The sequence below is a fragment of the Nerophis ophidion genome, linkage group LG06 (genome assembly GCF_033978795.1).
Source record: "Nerophis ophidion isolate RoL-2023_Sa linkage group LG06, RoL_Noph_v1.0, whole genome shotgun sequence".
NCBI classification, from domain to species: Eukaryota; Metazoa; Chordata; class Actinopteri; order Syngnathiformes; family Syngnathidae; genus Nerophis; species Nerophis ophidion.
Genome location: NC_084616.1, coordinates 43,722,515 through 43,744,036, shown reverse-complemented (window position 1 = coordinate 43,744,036; position 21,522 = coordinate 43,722,515). Strand labels below are relative to the sequence as shown.

General features: G+C 38.2%; 1 protein-coding gene across 1 annotated transcript in view; it reads right to left on the bottom strand.

Annotated features, from left to right (window-relative positions):
- si:dkey-178k16.1 (band 4.1-like protein 1) overlaps positions 1-21,522 on the bottom strand; it is a 130,047-nt gene that overhangs the window by 36,637 nt on the left and 71,888 nt on the right. Inside the window, exons 4-9 of the mRNA XM_061903852.1 lie at positions 12,655-12,759; positions 11,052-11,094; positions 10,242-10,317; positions 989-1,207; positions 808-895; positions 577-729 (exon numbers count right to left, since the gene is read on the bottom strand). Of these exons, the coding sequence (XP_061759836.1) occupies positions 577-729; positions 808-895; positions 989-1,207; positions 10,242-10,317; positions 11,052-11,094; positions 12,655-12,759 (684 nt within the window). The remainder of the gene's footprint in view (positions 1-576; positions 730-807; positions 896-988; positions 1,208-10,241; positions 10,318-11,051; positions 11,095-12,654; positions 12,760-21,522) is intronic.

The following is a 21,522-nucleotide window of genomic DNA, read 5'->3' as shown; positions in this document are numbered from 1 at the left end:
GTCCAATCAATAGGTTATTAACGATATAACATGTTTTTGAGCATCACATTGATGGTTGTCCCTTTTTGGAAAAAAAAAAATGGATTAAACGCCATCCTGAACCCTCAGGAAAACTTAGAGACAGCTGACTGTGGAGCAAAACAACTGCACAATGAATACAAATCACTGTTGTTAGCCCCAAGGACATTCACTGCAGGACAAATAGTAAACCATCATAGTGTTCACACATACATATAATGCTTGTTAACAGTTAAAAAAACGACAAACATGTTTTTGATTTATCGAAGGACAAAGCAAAAAGAGGAAAAACAATATTGCATTTTACTCATTTCATATTTCTTTGGACCACAAATAATGCCTAAGGAAAAAAAGCACCAAACACCTGCTGTCCCATAGTGTAACATTATTAAACCTCAAAATCACTAAGAATGCAGTACAGAGAGGCAATATTGTCATTTTAAAAAGACTAAAACCATAAAAAGTCGACTGTTAGCTATAATCACCATTATGTTGTGTGTGTTTGCACAATGACGACCAACCAAGTCACGCAAAATTCATTAAGACATGTTTATGTACCTCTCCAGGGCGGATCTTAATGTAGAAGTTGCTCCTCTTATAAGAAATCTTGAGGATCTTTGGCCAAGCGAAGCGGTTTATCCTCAGGCGGTCTCGATAAATGAGCAGACCATTGGCACTCACGCCGAGCATTATGTCAATTCCCTCTGAATCCTAATCAGCAAGGGCAAATTAGCAGATACTGTAAGTGTGTTCAGATGCTGTTGAGGAATGTGACATGCCTTTTTGTACCTTTGCATGATGTAGGTCCACCCCATACATTGAAAGCTTCTTGGCATTTTCTAAAAAGTTCACTTCTGCTTCCGCTGGACTCATTCCCCTGCAGCGACATTTGGTTAAAATTTAATCTACCGTGAGCCACAAATCAAGCACTATCAATGTCGTTGGACCAAAGAAGTAAATGTGTGCTGACTTATAGTTATGATGCAGCTCCATCACCCTCTCCTCTAGCTCTCGTGTCTGGTTAGGAGCAAAGCGGAAGTCAGCGACGTAATCCGGCCCATGATCCTCTGGCTCGTAGTCTCCCAGTTCAGCCTGAACCGTGTAGGAGCCCAAAAGGGCGTGGGTAACAAAAGAACAGGGCAGACGCCCGGATAGGATGTCATCCCTCAACTGCAAACACAGGTAGTACCTAAAAAAAAAAATGACAGTCTCAGTCTTTTTGTTTTCAAGAGTAATATGCCTACCTCAAAGATGATCTTCTGACTTTTACACTGGTGCAACGACAACATCCTTCACCGTGAACTAAATTACCAGAGAGTAGCAACAAGCAAATCTATGTAATTACTCTATGCACCAGGTAGCCCGTAAGGACCAGATGAGTAGCCCGCTGGCCTGTTCTAAAAATAGCTCAAATAACAGCACTTACCAGTGAGCTGCCTCTATTTTTTAAATTTAATTCATTTACTAGCAAGCTGGTCTGGCTTTGCTCAACATTTTTAATTCTAAGAGAGACAAAACTCAAATCAAATTTGAAAATCAAAGAAAATATTTCAAAGACTTGGTCTTCACTCGTTTGAATAAATTAATTTATTGTTTTACTTTGCTTCTTATTAACTTTCAATTTTAGAGAAAAAATACAACCTTAAAAATTATTTTAGGATTTTTAAACACATATACCTTTTTACTCTTTAATTCCTTCCTCTTCTTTCCTGACATTTTAAATCAATGTTAAAGTTTTTTTTATTTTTTTTTATTGAAAGAATAATCAATACATTTTAATTTAATTCTTCATTTTAGCTTTTGTTTTTTCGACAAAGAATATTTGTGAAATGTTTCTTCAAACTTATTATGATTAAAATTCAAAAAAATTATTCTGGCAAATCTAGAAAATCTGTAGAATCAAATTTAAATCTTATTTCAAAGTCTTTTGAATTTATTTTAAAATTTTTGTTCTGGAAAATCTAGAAGAAATAATGACTTGTCTTAGTTAGAAATATAGCTTGGTCCAATCTGTTATATATTCTAACAAAGTGCAAATTGGATTTTAACCTATTTAAAACATGTCATCAAAATTCTAAAATTAATCTTAATTCAGGAAAAATTACTAATGATGTTCCATAAATTATTTTTTTATTTTTTTTCAGAAAGATTTGAATTAGCTAGTTTTTCTCTTAATTTTTTACGGTTAAATTTTGAATTTTATAGTCGAAATTGAAGATAAACTATGTTTCAAAATTAAATTTTCATTTTTTTTGGTGTTTTTTCCTCTTTGAAACCGTTAAATTAAGTGTTTTTTTCCATCATGTATTCTCTACAAAAAACCTTCCGTAAAAGGAAAAAAAATGTACGACGGAATGACAGACAGAAATACCCATAATATATATATATATATACTGTATATATATATATATATATATATATATATATATATATATATATATATATATATATATATATATATATATATATATATATATATATATACATACATATTTATTTATTAAAGGTAAATTGAGCAAATTGGCTATTTCTGGCAATTTATTTAAGTGTGTATCAAACTGGTAGCCCTTCGCATTAATCAGTACCCAAAAAGTAGCTCTATACATTCTGTCATTTACTAGTTCCCAAATATCGATACAGCTAGTGCATCACTAACGTATTATATAGACTTAGCCTTAAACAAACTTTAATGATCCACAAGGGAAAATGTTCAAAAGTAGTAGAAGTAGTAGAGTGGTGGTATGGTAATATACCAGGGGTTCTTAACCTTTTTGACCTCTGGGCCCGACTTCTACATTACATGTACGCCCGGGACCCACTAAAATTTAACACCTAATTAGTAATCTTACTCATGTTTTTAATCAAATTCAACAATTATATCTAACATACTTACTTCGCTTGTCAAATGATACGAAACAATAGGGATTATTATTATATCACTAAGATTATTTTCAAAGCTTCGGTCAGGGTGATCAGTAACATAAATACTAATCAAAAGAAGGTACTCAGAAAAACTGATATTGTGTTTTTTTTAATACGATCACACAGTGCTAAAATAAATGCTCACAAAATAATAATGAATAATAATATTTTTCATGTTTCCTGCTGTCAACTGTCCATAAAAGGTAAGTGCAAATAAAAATACAGCTTCACCACTTCAGTCATAATATATGCGCTTAAGAAAACGTATAACTTTAGCTTCAGACTTTTTCAGTTTGTTTGAGATTGTCATTCCAGCTGCATTCAGGTAGAAGGCGGTGTACACCCTGGACAAGTCGCCACCTCATCGCAGGGCCAACACGGATAGACAGACAACATCCACACTCACAGTCTCACACCCGATAGGGACAAGCGGTAGAAAATGGATGGATGGATGAGATTGTCATTACTGCCAGAAGTGGTGGACATGTGTATTATAACTGAGGACCTCTGCAGACCATAAAAGTTGAGTTAAAGTACCAATGATTGTCACACACACACTAGGTGTGGCGGAATTATTCTCTGCATTTGACCCATCACCCTTGATCATCCCCCTGGGAGGTGAGGGGAGCAGTGGAGAGCAACAATGGCCACGCCCGAGAATCATTTTCGGTGATTTAACCCCCAATTCCAACCTTAATGCTGAGTGGCAAGCAAGGAGGTAATTGGTCCCATTTTTATAGTCCTTGGTATGACTCGGCCAGGGTTTGAACTCACAACCTACCGACCTCAGGGCGTACACTCTAACCACAACGGACCACAGCTGACAAACTAATACTTTTTGCGGCCATCGAGGGGGAGCTTGTGGCCCACAAGTACTGTACTATACAGTAGATAAATATGGGCATGGACTGTATTCTGATAGTAAACACTATTTGTTTTGCCAAAGCTTTCAACCCTGCAGATTATAAAACAGTGCAGTTCATTTAGAAATGTGTCTTTGCTAATAAGTACATGTCACGTTTCGTGCCTTGAAGCAAAAGTCCGTAGCGTTTTATTGCTCGAAAGGTTTCTTCATTCATCACTCCAAGCAGCATTTGTATTTTTTCCAATATAACGAAAGCAATTCATACTTACTAAACCAGGGGTGCTCACACTTTTTCTGCACGCGAGCTACTTTTCAATTGACCAGGTCGAGGAGATCTACCTCATTCATATTTTTAATTTATATTTATTTACTGTATTTATGAAAGAGACATTTTTGTTAACAAGTTAATGGTGTTTAATGATAATACAAGCATGTTTAACACACAGAAATTCCTTTTCTTTCATGAAGACAAGAATAGTTGGTGTATTACTTGATTCTGATGACTTGCATTGATTGGAATCAGACAGTGGTGCTGATAAATGGAGGAGAAAAAAAGTCCTCCTTTCTGTCCAATACCACATGAAAGTGGTTGGATTCGGCATCTCATTTGTCCAACTTGCATAATCGTTTTTAAACACTTTGTTATGAGAGTAGCATATGTGTGTGTGGCCCTTTAATGGTGTTGACAGCAGGTGAGTGACGTCAGTGAGTGTGTGGGCGAGCGAGGAGAGGGAGCGGTCGCTGAGGGCGGGGGAGAAATACATTGGCATCAAACTCCGTAGCTTGCTAGCTTGTGCACGCTAGCTTTCTGAGACTCTTATTTTGTTAGCACAGGCAGGAAGAAGCCGGTCTTTTATGGTGAAGTCAGGAACTGTGCAGTTGGTCTTTAGAGTTTTGACAGCAGGTACGGCCCAAGAGTCTGTTGAAATAAAAAGTGATTCTCTCCGTCCGTCCTGTCAGTGATTTTTTTTTTCTTAATAATGAGCTTGCAGCAGCCAACGTCATCTCACAAGATCCTCGGGTGCCGAGAATGTCAAACAACTGCCGAAAGTGAAGTCTTGGTGAAGATTGATGATTGCTCATTTTTATGTCTATTTTTTTAATGCCTGGCTTGTGATCGACTGGAACATCCTCCGCGATCGACCGGTAGCTTGCGATCGACGTAATGCCCACCCCTGTACTAACCTGTTCCACGTCTGATGTCTGTAGGAGTTTTAATGCATATTGGTACATGCTATCGTAATGTTATCAAGCTAGCGTTGTTAGCATGAGCAAATATGCTAACACATTTATTTTGTATTGTTTCTGGTTTGTAAATTCACCAAAACGTCACCATGGAGTTACTGAGTCTGTTAAGCTGATTGGAGAGCTAGCTTCCACAGCTTGTGGGTCCAGGACGATGACTTCTGTGTTGTTTGATCAGCCATGTTACAAATATATTTTGTGCCGGTATTTATCTGCGGCTTATAGCAGATAATATATGTCAACATATTTGTTTATTTTAAAATTTGGTGGCCCTTGTGTGTGAATAATAATCTGAATGCTTTCTGTCTATCTGTGTTTGCGCTGTAATGAGCTGGCGACTTGTCCAGGGTGTACCCCGCCTTCTGCCCGAATGCAGCTGGGATAGGCTCCAGCAACCCTGTGACCCTGAGAGAGACAAGCGGTAGAAAATGGGAGGATGGATGGATGGCTCCAGCTTAAAGGCCTACTGAAACCCACTACCGACCACGCAGTCTGATAGTTTATATATCAATGATGAAATATTAACATTGCAACACATGCCAATACGGCCTTTTTAGTTTACTAAATGGCAATTTTAAATTTTGCGCCTAAGTATCCTGCCGAAACGTCGCGGTATGATGACGCGTGCGCGCGCTGTCACGCATTATAGAAGATATTTTGTTCCAGCACCAATCCCAGCTATAAATCGTCTGTTTTCATTGCATAATTCCACATTATTCTGGACATCTGTGCTGCTGAATCTTTTGCAATTTGTTCAATGAATAATGGAGACGTCAAAGAAGAAAGATGTAGGTGGGAAGCGGTGTATTGCGGCCGCCTTTAGCAACACAAACACAGCCGGTGTTTCATTGTTTACATTACCGAAAGATGATGGTGAAGCTTTACTATGGAACAGAGCGGTCAAGCGAACACGGTTGGATTGGACCACACACACAAAGTACAGTGTATTATGCAGCGATCATTTCGAAAGATCGTGTTTCGAAGAGGGTCCCTTGCAAAGGGCAGAGATGGGCATTGCCACCAACTGTCGACTGGTGCTGAAGAAAAGTGCGGGGCCGACCCTCAGATTGTACAGGTACGACCATATGATCTCACTAAAACACTAGTAACACAATAAGCAGATAAGGGATTTTCCTGAATTATCCTAGTAAATTTGTCTAATTACATCTGAATCGCTCCCACTGTAGCCTTTTTTTTTTATTTTTATTTTTTAGTCCTTCACTCTTACTTTGCTCATCCACAAATCTTTCATCCTCGCTCAAATTAATGGGGAAATTGTCGCTGTCTCGGTCCGAATCGCTCTCGCTGCTGGTGGCCATGATTGTAAACAATGTTCAGATGTGAGGAGCTCCACAACCCGTGACGTCACGAGCACATCGTCTGCTACTTCCGGTACAGGCAAGGCTTTTTAATCAGCACCAATAGTTGCGAACTTTATCGTGGATGTTCTCTACTAAATCCTTTCAGCAAAAATATGGCAATATCGCGAAATGATCAAGTATGACACATAGAACTGACCTGCTATCCCGGTTTAAAGGGGAACATTATCACAATTTCAGAAGGGTTGAAACCAAGAAAAATCAGTTCCGAGTGGCTTATTTTATTTTTTGATTTTTTTTTCAAAATTTTACATCTCCCGGAAATTCCCTAAAAAAAGCTTTAAAGTGCTTGATTTTTGTTATTTGTGATGCCACTGTCCATTTTCCTGTGACGTCACATAGCGATTCCAATACAAACAATGGCGAATAGCACAGCAAGATATAGCGACATTAGCTCGGATTCAGACTCGGATTTCAGTGGCTTAAGCGATTCAACAGATTAAGCATGTATTGAAACAAATGGTTGGAGTATGGAGGCAGATAGCAAAACCGAAATTGAAGAAGAAACTGAAGCTATTGAGCGAATAGCTATTGACGCTATTCGGCCATGCTAACGCTATTCTGCGTTAGCATCGCCGGTAAAATGTGCAGACCAACCGATCAGGACTTTCGCATTGACACTGGATCAATAAGTCAATAACAACAACACTCACCTTTGTGATTTCGTTGACTTTATCGTTGGGAATGCATCTGCTTTGAGTGTCGCAGGATATCCAGACATTCTTGCCATCTATGTCGTAGCACCGCCGGTAAAAACCAAACGAGGGACTTTCACATCTCTTGAAACTGGAGCAACTTAAATCCGTCGACTGGTAAGTGTTTGTTTGGCATTAAATGTGGATGGGGGGAAAGGCTGGATGTAAATATAGCTACAAATGAGGCATAATGCACACAGCTAGCCTAAATAGCATGTTAGCATCGATTAGCATGCCGTGCTAATCGATGCACATTCTACGTAAATCAACTTGAATCCGTCCATGATCATGTTGTTACACCCTTCGACAACACACCGACGAGACATTATGTCTCCAAGGTACCGGCAAACAGTCTAAAAAACGGAAAATAACAGAGCTGATTTGACTCGATGTGGTAGGGAAACATGGCGTTGACGACCGATGTGACGTCACGTTCTGACGTCGTCGCTGAGCGAGCGATAAACAGAAAGGCGTTTAATATGCCAAAATTCACCCATTTAGAGTTCCGAAATCAGTTAAAAAAATATATGGTCTTACTCCCAATTCCTCCCACCTCCAAGTACATACACCTGGGAATAGGTTGATTGGCAACACTAAATTGGCCCTAGTGTGTGAATGTGAGTGTGAATGTTGTCTGTCTATCTGTGTTGGCCCTGCGATGAGTTGGCGACTTGTCCAGGGTGTACATCGCCTTCCGCCCGATTATAGCTGAGATAGGTACCAGCGCCCCCCGCGACCCCAAAGGGAATCTGCGGTAGGAAATGGATGGATGGATAGATGTTCTTGGATTGGTGACGAACATCTGCATCTGGACTGTGTATTGGATTTATGGAATGCACTATCAAAAATACAGAGCGGTTACATTTTCGTGTATTTATTTCCAAACGAGATGTAATCCTGCTGCCAGAGTGTGGATATAATCATAGCTAATCTACTTAATAATAAATTACTTGAAAATAGAGTTGGACATGTCGAAAGTAAACCAGAGCCACACATTCCACAGAAATTGATCTAAATATCTGTATAAATTGTGTTATTCATCTTGGACTAATTTTCCTCTGGATTGGAACAAATAAATAGATATTTTTTGAAAGAGCCCAAATCCCGTACTTAAACGAAACATTTTCTGTATGTACTGGTTTTGTATCTTCTGTGTTGTAGTCTGAGGTCAGAGACAAGGTCTTACAAACTCCACGCTCACCCAGGTGACCCGGCCAGGGTTGATCAAGCCCTGACCTGCGTCCTAGCAGCAGCCCGGATCAAGTACCTTTTTGCAAAGCCTCCTTGTGGCTTTGTCTGCGGCTTTGATTGCAAATTGTATTTCCTAAGTCTTCTTTTTGGCTGCTCTTGTCCCACCCGGCCAAGGGAGGACTAAGCAAAGCTTCGACTACCAATCTCTAATAGGCCACCATGGTCAGACCTCAAAAAGGTGATGATCATTTCTGGCCAGAGTGATATTTTTGCTATTTAGGCTTGGAATTTGAGCTGCTTTCCCACGTCAACCTGCAGCTGCCAGTCAGAAGCTGTGTGAAGTAGACCTGTTGTTATTTCTGTAAATGCACAAAGCTTCTCTTAAGCCTTCACAAAAGCCTTCTTATGAGCATGTGTATGTCTGCTGATGCTGATGACTGTAGCTCAACTCTTCGCAACTGCCTTGAGCACCTGGTCATTGTGCCAACTGTAGTGGCCATCTGTCAGAGCCTTAGAGATAAATAAATAAATGATACATGGGTTGTACTTGTATAGTGCTTTTCTACTTTCAAGGTACTCAAAGCGCTTTGACACTACTTCCACATTTATCCATTTACACACACATTCTCCACACACATTCTCACACTGATGGAGGGAGCTGCCATGCAAGGCGCTAACCAGCACCCATCAGGAGCAAGGGTGAAGTGTCTTGCTCAGGACACAACGACGTGACGAGGATGGTACTAGGTGGGGATTGAACCAGGGACCTTCGGGTTGCGCACGGCCACTCCTCCACTTCGCCACGGCGTGCACGTGTGGGTTAGGGATAAAACCTAACCCAAAACATGACAGACAATATTCAACGTGATTGTGTGCGACCCAAAAAAGGCTTTGGGTCAATTTAGCTTGGGCATATGGTGAGACTTGGAATGATCTTGCTCAAATGAAATTTGATACTTAGACTTTAAACCAAGGGTAGGGAACCTATGGCTCTAGAGACAGATGTGGCTCTTTTGATGACTGCACCTGGCTCTCAGATAAATCTTAGCTGACATTGCTTAACACGGTAAGTAATGAATAATTCCGCTGGTAATCACAGTGTCAAAAATAACGTTAAAAATATAAAATATTCTCATGCATTTCAATCCATCCATCCGGTTTCTACCGCACCTGTTCAAAAAGTCGCATTAATGGTAAGAAGTATTTTATTTATTGTTGGTTAGCTTCAGAATAACAATAAGAATAAGAGACTAATTATACTCTAAAAATGTTGGTCTTACTTAAAAATGCATGCATTTAGTTGTACTTAGTTTTAAAGAAAATATTATATGGCTCTCACGGAAATACTTTATCAAATATTTGGCTTGTATGGCTCCCTCAGCCAAAAAGGTTCCCGACCCCTGCTTTAAACATTTGGTTTAGTTTGCCTGACTTTAGTAGTACTGTACTGTTCTTTGAAATGGATTACTCTGCCCATGTGTCATTTTTCTGTAACAAATCTAAGTCACAGTATGTTGTCCTGTTGAATATTGTTTGAACAACTACTCCCCACAGGATTTTGCAAGCTTTTTATTGCCTGACTTCAAAGCAGCTTTTACCAAAATGTTGCGCTAAAGTTGCGATTTTCTCACATTGCATCAGCTTGTGATTTTACGAATTTGTTATGAATGTATTAAGGTTAACTGTGACACTGTAATGTGTAATGTGTTGTCAGCAACAAAGATGAATCCTTGCACCCCTACCTGTCGTGTTTTATTATTTATGTGTCCTTCACAGGACCACACATAATCTTTCTAAGGGACTTACACGCTGGGTCTGTCACATGTTTAATCCGCTGGACAAAGTTGCAAATCCGGCATCATTTGCAAAATAATGTAGGGTTTGAACAACTGCAGTAAACCAAAACGTGTCAAATTTTAAACCAACCTGGTGATGTCTTCAATGAGCACAGATGGGTCCGGAGGGTAGAATTTAACAGAGAATCCCAAAATCCAGGAACCAACTGTGGACAGATTAGCATAACCTGTTTATTCTTTAAATACAGATAATTTACTATATACCCAAACCTGTTCAGTTCATCTCTTAGCGAGTAAGATTTTGGTCAATTGTGTTGATTAGTTTGTTGAAACAATTAATGTAAAATAGAGCAATAGCGTTGTTTATTCACGCTCAGCATGTTAGTTGTTGTTTTCTCTGTAGCCATGGGAAATCAAGCTACATCCATAAAGACCTTCACTATGACAAGACCTTTTGGAAGCATTATTCTGCTGACACTGAAACAAGAGTCTAAATCACTACGAGGGATATTCTTCCATCCCACTATGAATAATATGTAAATCAATAACGTTCCTCAGTCCATCAATTCCATTTAATTAAATGTCTAACCTACATGGTGAGGCCAACTGTTATGTACTGAACTAAATTGACATTTACTGTTCGGTGGAATCTTTGCCAGCATGTTTAGCCTTCAGTTCACCTCCACTCAAATGAATTGACCCGTTCACCCCTCATCCTCCTATAGGTACTTTGTTCTATTAGCCAAGAAGTATACACCGCTTGGTAATTGTTAGTTTATAAGTGTTGGTCTCATGGCGGTCACTTTTTTAAATAATGAACTGACTTATCTTGCCTTCAAGTAAGCCGTCAAGTTCATAATTTAATCAGACTTATAAACACGCACACACACACACATCCGTTACAAAATGTGTGGATCCCTTATCTCTATTCAGCACTTACCACGAATTTGCTTTTTAATCTCCTTGGAAGGATCCAACCAACTCTGATAGAGAAAAAGGAGACAACGCGTTCTTGAGTGATTTGACATCAGAAAAACCCTTCAGTCATATTTTCAAGAGACCCCATTATAAGTGCGTCTTTTAAGTTGCTGCTCATGCCTCGCTGTGTTGAAGGAAGAATATATCCCTGCTACAAATAAAATGTGGACAAAAGGCTCAAGAAAAGGTAGACAAAGGGCTCTATAAAAGGCAGGAAACATCAATATTGCAGCTACAAAGTATGAATGTATCGAATGTACCGTAGCTCCTTCTGCTTAATGTCACCATCAGCTTTCATGGGTCCTTTTTTTGTTAAAGGCCATTCTATCTGATACTATTTTCAAACTCTATGTCTTGCATTTTAAGTCACTGAAGTCTGAATTCAACGTCTTGCACTTTGAGTTAATAATCCTATTTTCATTGCCTTAAGAACAAACCATGTGATTGTAAATTTACACGGGCAAATACAACCAGGCAATAATGTTATACTAAATAAGAGCTTATATTGATATCAATGTCTTTATGCTAATCTAATTTAACACAGTATATTCGTTTTACATAATAGTCCATCTATATTATGATTTAAGTCTGGTCATGTCTCTGTTACATGCCTCTGCAATTTGCTCCTGCTAATATAAAACCATGCTCCAAGTTAGGCACATTATGTGGCGTTGGACTATCTATACATGCCTTGTTTCTTAAAATTCTGTGCTGCACTATTAACTATTGATTTATTATGGACCACAATGGAAAGAAACCTTTTGACTTTTTGTGCCATCCATTTGCCTTTTTAAAGCATCACATGGTTTCAATTATTTACAATGTCAATAAACGTATCAATCAATCAATCAATCAATCAATCAATCAATCAATTGAGGTAATGGCAGCAATTTCAAACTCCACACCTTAACAAAAAATAGGAAAAAAGTCATAACTTCATAAAAACTCAGTTCAATACAAAAAAATGTGTGAAATCTGAACTGCAATCTCAAACCTCCCAGTAGATCAAATACAAATATTTACAACCCCTTATTTATCCTTTCATTGACATATTTGTTATATGTTCCCTCAAAAGCCTAAACACAAAGAACATAACTTAACATGTACAATACAATTAACTAAATTTCCTCCAAACCGATTTTTTTTTTTATTTTCCTTCTCCTGAAGGAATCAATAAAGTACTATATATCTATCTATTCTCAAACTGTGGTACACAGGTTCCATCAAGTGGTATGCCAATGACTCACTTAATTAAATATTCAAACACAGTCTTACTGTTCAAACAGTGTGTAATGTTACAGTAGCCAAAATAATTAAAAATACTTAAATAAAACAGTTTCCTTGTTTTAAATTAATATTTAAGCATACAACGCTACTGTATTTTATGGCCAAGTGTTTTCTGAGGTGGTACTTTGTGAAAAAAAGTTTGAGTAACCACTGCTCTAAACAAATGTTCAAGCGCTCTCTTAATACAATGCATCAGTCGCCAGCTCGTGTGAATTTCAATATTGCAGACTTGCAAAGTGATATCTTCCCACTTAAGTATTTGAATGTGTCAACAAGACCTTGGTGCTGTCGGGGTCCTGGAACGTCAGGCCAAAGTAGTCCCTTTCCAGCAGGTTCAGATGGCCACACACCATGTCCAGCAGCGTTTGGCCCTTGGCAAATTTCTACCACAAGCACGCACACACACACACGCACGCACACACACGCGCGCACACACACACACACACACACACACACACACACACACACATACGGGTTATCATATGGAATGGGGCCCAAGTTTTTGCTCATGACTTGTGGGGACCACCCTTTCTAATATACTACATATATATATATATATATATATATATATATATATATATATATATATATATATATATATATATATATATATATGTATAATGCATTAGCTCCTTCTTGACTGTACTTGAATGTAGAATATATGTAGAATATATTTATATTATTCATCTATTATATTTTATATACAGTATATGATATGTGATACAAATTATATTATTTATAGGGGTGTAACGGTACTTGTATTTGTATTGAACCGTTTCGATACGGGGGTTCCGGTTCAGTGCGGAGGAGTACCGAACGAGTTCCACACGAACATATGAAGTAGCCGCCTATGCTAAAGTCTTAACAAGCTGCTCCGCTCCGTTCTGCCTCTGTCTCCTGCACAGCACCCTGCATTGTCCCTCCCACACAACCATCTGATTGGTTACAACAGTAGCGATAACAAGCCAATCAGCAATGCATATTCAGAGCGCATCTAGTCAGCGCTTCAGCGTCGAGCAGATAGGTCTTTAGCAGGGGAGCAGCGGACTCTCCCCAAATTATACCAAACACTTCCAAGTCAACTACTTTCTAAACATTACTATGAACCCGTTGACCTTCTAGAAACAGTCCTGGCTTTAGGTGAAGGCTAATTAGCTTTTAGCGTAACGTTAGCTCATTTTGAGGTGTGTGCGTGTTACGGACAGTGATGATTGAGGTATGTTGAAGCAGCAAAAAAGGACATTATGTTAAATGAAGAGTTTCTGTCTCTGATCATGTATATAATAATGTAAGTGCATCATAAAGCCTACATGAACTCCATGGTTTTTAGGGTTGAATAGTCTCTCCTATTGCTATTGTACTATTTTTCAGCTATAGTTACATTAATCATTAGTAATGTAGCAGCCTAGTTTTGAATGGCAGGGTCCCTGCTATCACATGTTGATACAAATAGAATATTTACATTAAAAAAAAATCCACTACAGGCTTCCCCAATGCTGTAATAAATTAAGCAGGATGAGTTGTCTTGAAACTGTTTAATGTTGCACTTTTTATATGTAGAAGAAAAGTTGTGTCATTTTATTTCATCTAAGCAACAACTTGAGGCAGTTTAATGTGGATTAACGTGGGCAAAATTGTTATAGTGTTCCCAATGTTAAAAGGATCACGCCATTGTTTACAAATTTGGTAAATAAATAACCATCCATTTTCTACCGCTTATTCCCTTTTGGGGACAAGGGGGGCGCTGGCGCCTATCTCAGCTACAATCGGGCGGAAGGCGGGGTACACCCTGGACAAGTCGCCACCTCATCGCAGGGCCAACACAGATAGACAGACAACATTCACACTCACATTCACACACTAGGGCCAATTTAGTGTTGCCAATTAACCTATCCCCAGGTGCATGTCTTTGGAAGTGGGAGGAAGCCGGAGTACCCGAAAGGAACCCACGCATTCACGGGGAGAACATGCAAACTCCACACAGAAAGATCCCGAGCCTGGATTTGAACCCAGGACTGCAGGAACTTCGTATTGTGAGGCGGACGCAGTAACCCCTCTGCCACCGTGAAGCCCAATTAATAACCCCCCCAAAAAAAAAAAACATTAGATAATTTTTTTTAAATAAATAACCCAAAAAATTACATTTTGTTGTTTTCTTACTGTACCGAAAATTAACCGAACCGTGACCTCTAAACCGAGATATGTACCGAACCGAAATATTTGTGTAACCGTTACACCACTAATTATTTATTATTATTATTATAGTTTAATGTGAGCGAACTGTGGTGCTGAATTTCCCCCAGGGATTAATAAAGTACTTTTTATTCTATTCTATTGTATTCTATTCTACAGGGTGTAGAGGCATAAAAAAGGTAAAATGGCCACTGCCAAGTTAGCTCATACATGTCTTTAAATCTCTATATTGATGAAGTAATGTGCTGATCATTCTTACTGTGGTCCCTGGGGGAAAATAGTTAATATGGTTCATGGGGACCAAATTTAAATAATTTTGCATAATTCACACACATTTGTACATCTGAGGACCATTTAAAAAAAAAAAGTTCAAATTAAATATGACATGATCCTCAGAACACAGGACTACAGCTGTCCTCTTATAGGAACTTTCACCACTTAAGTTTACCAGCTACAGCCCAATGAGGGGGCTGCTAAGCAAATGTCTCACACTCAAACTAACCAGTAAACATGTTTTATGGGCCAAAGCTTAAAAATCACTTCAGAGTGGATCTGACTATCATTGAAAAATGTTTCCCTTTAGGGGACCTGTTTTTTTTTCGTCCCCATACCGTCAGAGGTCCCCTAAAGGGGACTGTGTAAACAGAGCAATGTCCCCATTAAGTAAGCATTGCCAGAACACACACACACACACACACACACACACACACACACACACACACATGCAGTAGATATAAACAAATGTACAAACCCCGTTTCCATATGAGTTGGGAAATTGTCTTAGATGTAAATATAAACGGAATTCAGTGATTTGCAACTCCTTTTCAACCCATATTATACTGAATTCACTACAAAGACAAGATATTTGATGTTCAAACTCATAAACTTTATTTTTTTTTGCAAATAATAATTCACTTAAAATTTCATGGCTGCAACACATGCCAAAGTAGTTGGAAAAGGGCATGTTCACCACTGTGTTACATCACATTTTCTTTTAACAACACTCAATAAAGGTTTGGGAACTGAGGAAACTAATTGTTGAAGCTTTGAAAGTGGAATTCCTTCCCATTCTTGTTTTATGTTGAGCTTCAGTCGTTCAACAGGCCGGGGTCTCCACTGTCGTATTTTACGCTTCATAATGCGCCACACATTTTCCATGGGAGACAGGTCTGGACTGCAGGCGGGCCAGGAAAGTACTCGCACTCTTTTACTATGAAGCCACGCTGTTGTAACACATGACTTGGCATTGTCTTGCTGAAATAAGCAGGGGCGTCCGTGGTAACGTTGCTTGGATGACAACATTTGTTGCTCCAAAACCTGTATGGATCATTCAGCATTAATGGTGCCTTCGCAGATGTGTAAGTTACCCCTGCCTTGGGCACTAATACACCCCCATACCATCACAGATGCTGGCTTTTGAACTTTGAGCCCATAACAATCCGAATGGTTATTTTCCTCTTTGTTCTGGAGGACACCACTTCCTCTGTTTCCAAATATAATTTGAAATGTGGACTCGTCAGACCACAGAACACCTTTCCACTTTGCATCAGTCCATTTTATGTGAGCTCATGCCCAGCCAAGCCGGCGGCGTTTCAGGGTGTTGTTGATAAATGGGTTTGGCTTTGCATAGTAGAGCTTTAACTTTCACTTACAGATGTATCGACCAACTGTAGTTACTGGCAGTGGTTTTATGAAGTGTTCCTGAGCCCATGTGGTGATATCCTTTACACACGGATGTCGATTTTAGATGCAGTACCGTCTGAGGAATCAAAGGTCCGTAATATCATCGCTTACGTGCAGTGATTTCTCTAGATTCTCTGAACCTTTTGATGATTTTACGGACTGTAGATGGTAAAATCCCTAAATTCCTTGCAATAGCTTGTTGAGAAATGTTCTAAAACTGGTCGACAATTTGCTTACAAAGGGGTGACCCTCACCCCATCCTTGTTTGTGAATTACTTAGCATTTTATGGAAGCTGCTTTTATACCCAATAATGGCACACAACTTTTCCCAATTAGCCTGTACACCTGTGGGATGTTCCATATAAGTGTTTGATGAGCATTCCTCAACTTTATCAGTATTTATTGTCACCTTTCCCAACTTCTTTGTCACGTGTTGTTGGCATCAAATTCTAAAGTTAATGATTATTTGCAAAAAAAAAAAGTGTTTATGAGTTTGACCATCAAATATGTTGTCTTTGTAGCATATTCAACTGAATATGGGTTGAAAATGATTTGCAAATTATTGTACTTCGTTTATATTTACATCTAAAACAATTTCCCAACTCTTATGGAAACAGGGTTTGTACACAGTAAATGGTTAGGTGTTGCAGACAAAATATGATTAATGTACAAACGTTTGTATACTATAAAAGATGAAAAAGGGCATAACGATTGTCCATAACATATTATACCCGGACATAAACATAGCAACCCCTGTGGTAAATTTTAAATGTGCTATATAAATAAAATTGATTTGTTTTGATTTGATTTGATTTGATTTGATATCCTGGACAATATTACATTTGTACCCACATTTCCCAACACAAGGGAGTTAAAGACAGAAGTAACACCATAATAAACCCAAGAAATAACTGCTCCCTGTAGAGTGGGATATCTAACAGTGTGGGCCTACAATGCTGCAAAACACATTTCACATTATTTAGACTTTACAGAAAACCACACCTTTTGTTAATGCAGCGCTTTGGGGGTGAAAACAAGACCTCTGTTGGTTACACACACACCCACACACACACATACACATCTCCTTAGGAAACCTGGCTCCTATGGCGACGTGGCAACCAAGCAGCAGTTACCATGGAAACAGAAGTAATAGGTCCCTTGTGAGGGTACTTGTGCCCTCACCCACTCCATCCCTCTCCCTTTGTATTGCAAAAAGAATAAGACCAAAAAAATTTAAGCGTTAATTTTAGAAGTAGTTCATCATCATCTGTAGAAACAGTTACTATGTCTAAAATAGAACTGCTTCCCTGAGAAGATTTGTCAAAATGCGGCAGGATATTGTGGACTGTGCCAATAAAAAGCTGAGATGCAAATTTGCTTCGTCATCACCCAGCATTGCACACAAGACAAAACCCGCTAATTGGATTTGTTTGTGGGCCCATTAAGTTCTAATCACATCCCCCAACTAGTTCTCTTTGCCTGTGTAATACACTACCATGCATTCCTGCAGGCACGATGAGGAGAAACAGTGGGAGTGGCAGTTGGTTAATGATGTGTATATTTGTTAGTCGGACTCGGAAAAATATGGCCGTGAACACAACGGAAAAGAAGCTGAAAAGTTGCGTTAAGCAGAGAGAAAACCCCAGATTTTTAACAATTAATTAATACAGCTTCAATTAAACACGCAACAAATATGCTCAAAACCGCACGCACAAGAATCACTTTACTTACCACTGTAATTACCGGACTACAATACTCTCCATTTAATGACTGTAAGTAATGTAAAAATAATGTAAAAACAAGAGTATAAAGAAGTTATATTGTTCCATTACCTTTGTTCATACTACTGTCACTACTGAACTGCCAAAAAAACTGTAGATACCTTAATATTAGATGCCTCCTATACTGTACACACTGTATATACTGTTACACTATTTCAGTGGTCGGCAACCAATTTGACCCTTTTCACAAAATACAGAAGACAATGGGAGCCGCAACCGTTTTAGCGATTATGTGCTGGTGCTCACCCAGATAACAATAATAAGGGCATGCTATGAAACCATTGGCTTAGACTTCTAAAACATGTACAAACTGTATGCCAGTAGAGCAACAGGTTGTATGTGGCTTCCGCAGATACACGTACACGACTGCAAGGCATACTGGGTGATACAGTTTACACTGAAGATTGTGATGTAAACAACTTTAACACTCTGACTAATATGCACCACACTGTGAACCCACACAAAACAAGAATTACAAACACATTTTGGGAGAACATCCTCACAGTAACACAACATAAACGCAACATAATAAATACCCAGAATCCTTTGCATCCATGACTCTTCCTGACTATATTTTTCACCCCGCTGGCACCAAACACTCACACTGAAACTCGACTTACACGACTGTCTTGGGACATAACTTGTTAACCTCAAATGTGTATCCAATATGTATGCATGTGTTATAGTAATGTATTGAAATACTTCATATAATGTTAGCTGTTACAAGGATCCTTTAAAATTGTGTAATTTGATCAATAATTATGAATACTTTTCTCCTCTTGCCTGTGTGGTATGTATCTGCATACTCCAGCTGTCCACCACATCCCAAAGAAGAAAACACTCTCTGCCGGACTATAAACCACACTATTGGACTTTAAAATTGTTATAAGTTTGTCTCTGCATGACATTGTATTCGTATTAACATGAAAAAAACAGAAAAAAAAGAAAGAAAGATCAACTTACAAAAAATAATTCCTTTTATTAACTATTATTTTGGCCTGTAACAAGAATGACATAAAATGCATCTATTTGGCTGAAATAAAAAAAAAACAACGACCTTAAACTATAACATTTTTGAGCGGCTTGACCTATATGATAATAAAAAATATATTAAATGAACTTCAAATGGATCAGTATATAAAACCCTTTCACCTAAAAAAAACTAAATTAATCAAACAAGTTGTGCTTTTTTTTTGTTTTTAATTAAAATGAGGAAGTCGGGATTAATGACTACAATGAGCACAATACTGTATGATACTGATAAAGCATGTTCCTCAGGCTCACCCCCCTCCCCCCTGCCATTGCACCGTGTCGTTGTCCCCCTACCCTCACACATACACACACACTATGTGAGAAATGTATTAAAATTGAATTAATTTTAGATTCTAAATTGTTTATATGTGCAAATGTGGGTGCAGGTATCGAACACCGCAGTCTAAATAGACGCATCCTCGCTCATCCATGCGGACTGGACACTGGCCGAGTTAGCGGGCCAGTGGGCGGCCGAAAGTGGAGTCGGCTCACATGTTTGCTTTGTTGGGTCTGCTCCTGTCTCTTGCAATGCTCCCCCCCACCCCAGCAGACGATGGCGTGGAACACCGTTGAGCATACTTGCCAACCCTCCCAAATTTTCCGGGAGATTCCCGAAATTCAGCGCCTCTCCCGAAAACCTCCTGGGACAAATTTTCTCCCGAAAATCAGGCGGCGCTGGAGGCCACGCCCCCCTCCAGCTCCATGCGGACCTGAGTGAGGGCAGCCTGTTTTCACGTCCGCTTTCCCACAATATAAACAGCATGCCTGCCCAATGACGTTATAACTGTAGAATGATCGAGGGCGAGTTCTTAGTTTCTTATGTGGGTTTATTGTTAGGCAGTTTCATTAACGTCCTCCCAGCGTGGTAACAACACACAACAACAGCAGTCACGTATTCGTCTACAGTATAGCAGTTCATCTGCCATAAACAGCAATGTTGTGACATTCTTAAACAGGACAATACTGCCATCTACTTACATGCATATGGTTAGAAAAATTGTGACAGAGAATAGAACAAGGATGGACAATTCAACCCTTAACTCAACAATGAGTAGATAAGTGTTATGTGTGTGTATATGTGTAAATAAATGAACACTGAAAATCAAGTATTTATTTCATATATATACATATATATATATATATATATATACTGTATATATGTAATAAAATTAATATATACGAACATGTATTGCTAGAATTCACTGAAAGTCAAGTATTTCTTATATATATATATATATATATATGTATATATATATATATATATATATGTGTGTTGGCCCTGCGATGAGGTGGCGACTTGTCCAGGGTGTACCCCACCTTCTGCCCGATTGTAGCTGAGATAGGCGCCAGCGCCCCCCGCGACCCCGAAAGGGAATAAGCGGTAGAAAATGGATGGATGGATATATATATATTAGGGCTGCGAATCTTTGGGTGTCCCACGGTTCGATTCAATATTGATTCCTGGGGTCGCGATTTGATAATATATCAATTTGTTTCGATTCAACGTGATTCTCCTTTCAAAAACGATATTTTTCCGATTCAAAACAATTCTGTATTCATTCAATACATAGGATTTCAGCAGGATCTACCCCAGTCTGCTGACATGGTAGCAGAGTAGTAGTTTTTTTTTTAAAAGCTTTTATAATTGTAAAGGACAATGTTTTATAAACTGATTGCAATAATGTAAATTTGTTTTAACTATTAAATGAACCAAAAATATGACTTATTTTATCTTTGTGAAAACATTGGACACAGCATGTTGTCAAGCTTATGAGATGCGATGCAAATATAAGCCACTGTGACACTATTGTTCTTTTTTATTATTTTTTATAAATGTCAAATGATAATGTAAATGAGGGATTTTTGATCACTGCTATGCTGAAATTATAAATAATATTGATACTGTTGTTGATAATATTCATTTTTGTTTCCCTACTTTTGGTTTGTTCTGTGTCGTGTTTGAGTCTCCTCTCAATTGCTCTGTTTATTGCAGTTCTGAGTGTGTTGCTGGGTCAGGTTTGGTTTAGGAATTGGATTGCATTGTTATGGTATTGCTGTGTAATGGTTTGTTGGATTGATAAAAAAATAAAAATAAATAAATAAAAAATTCAAAAAATTAGGTTTTTAAAAAAATGAGAATCGATTCTGAATCGCACAACATATTTGATTCGATTCGTATTTGAATCGATTTTTTCCCGCACCCCTAATATATATATATATATAAATGAAAATCGATTCTGAATTGCACAACGTATTCGATTCAAAAAAATCAAACATTATTATTATTTTTTTTTTATCACACCCCAAATATATAAAAATTGTATATATATATATATATATATATATATATATATATATATATATATATATATATATATATGTATATATATATATGTATATATATATATATATATATATATATATATATTAGGGGTGGGCAACGATAAAACATTTTAA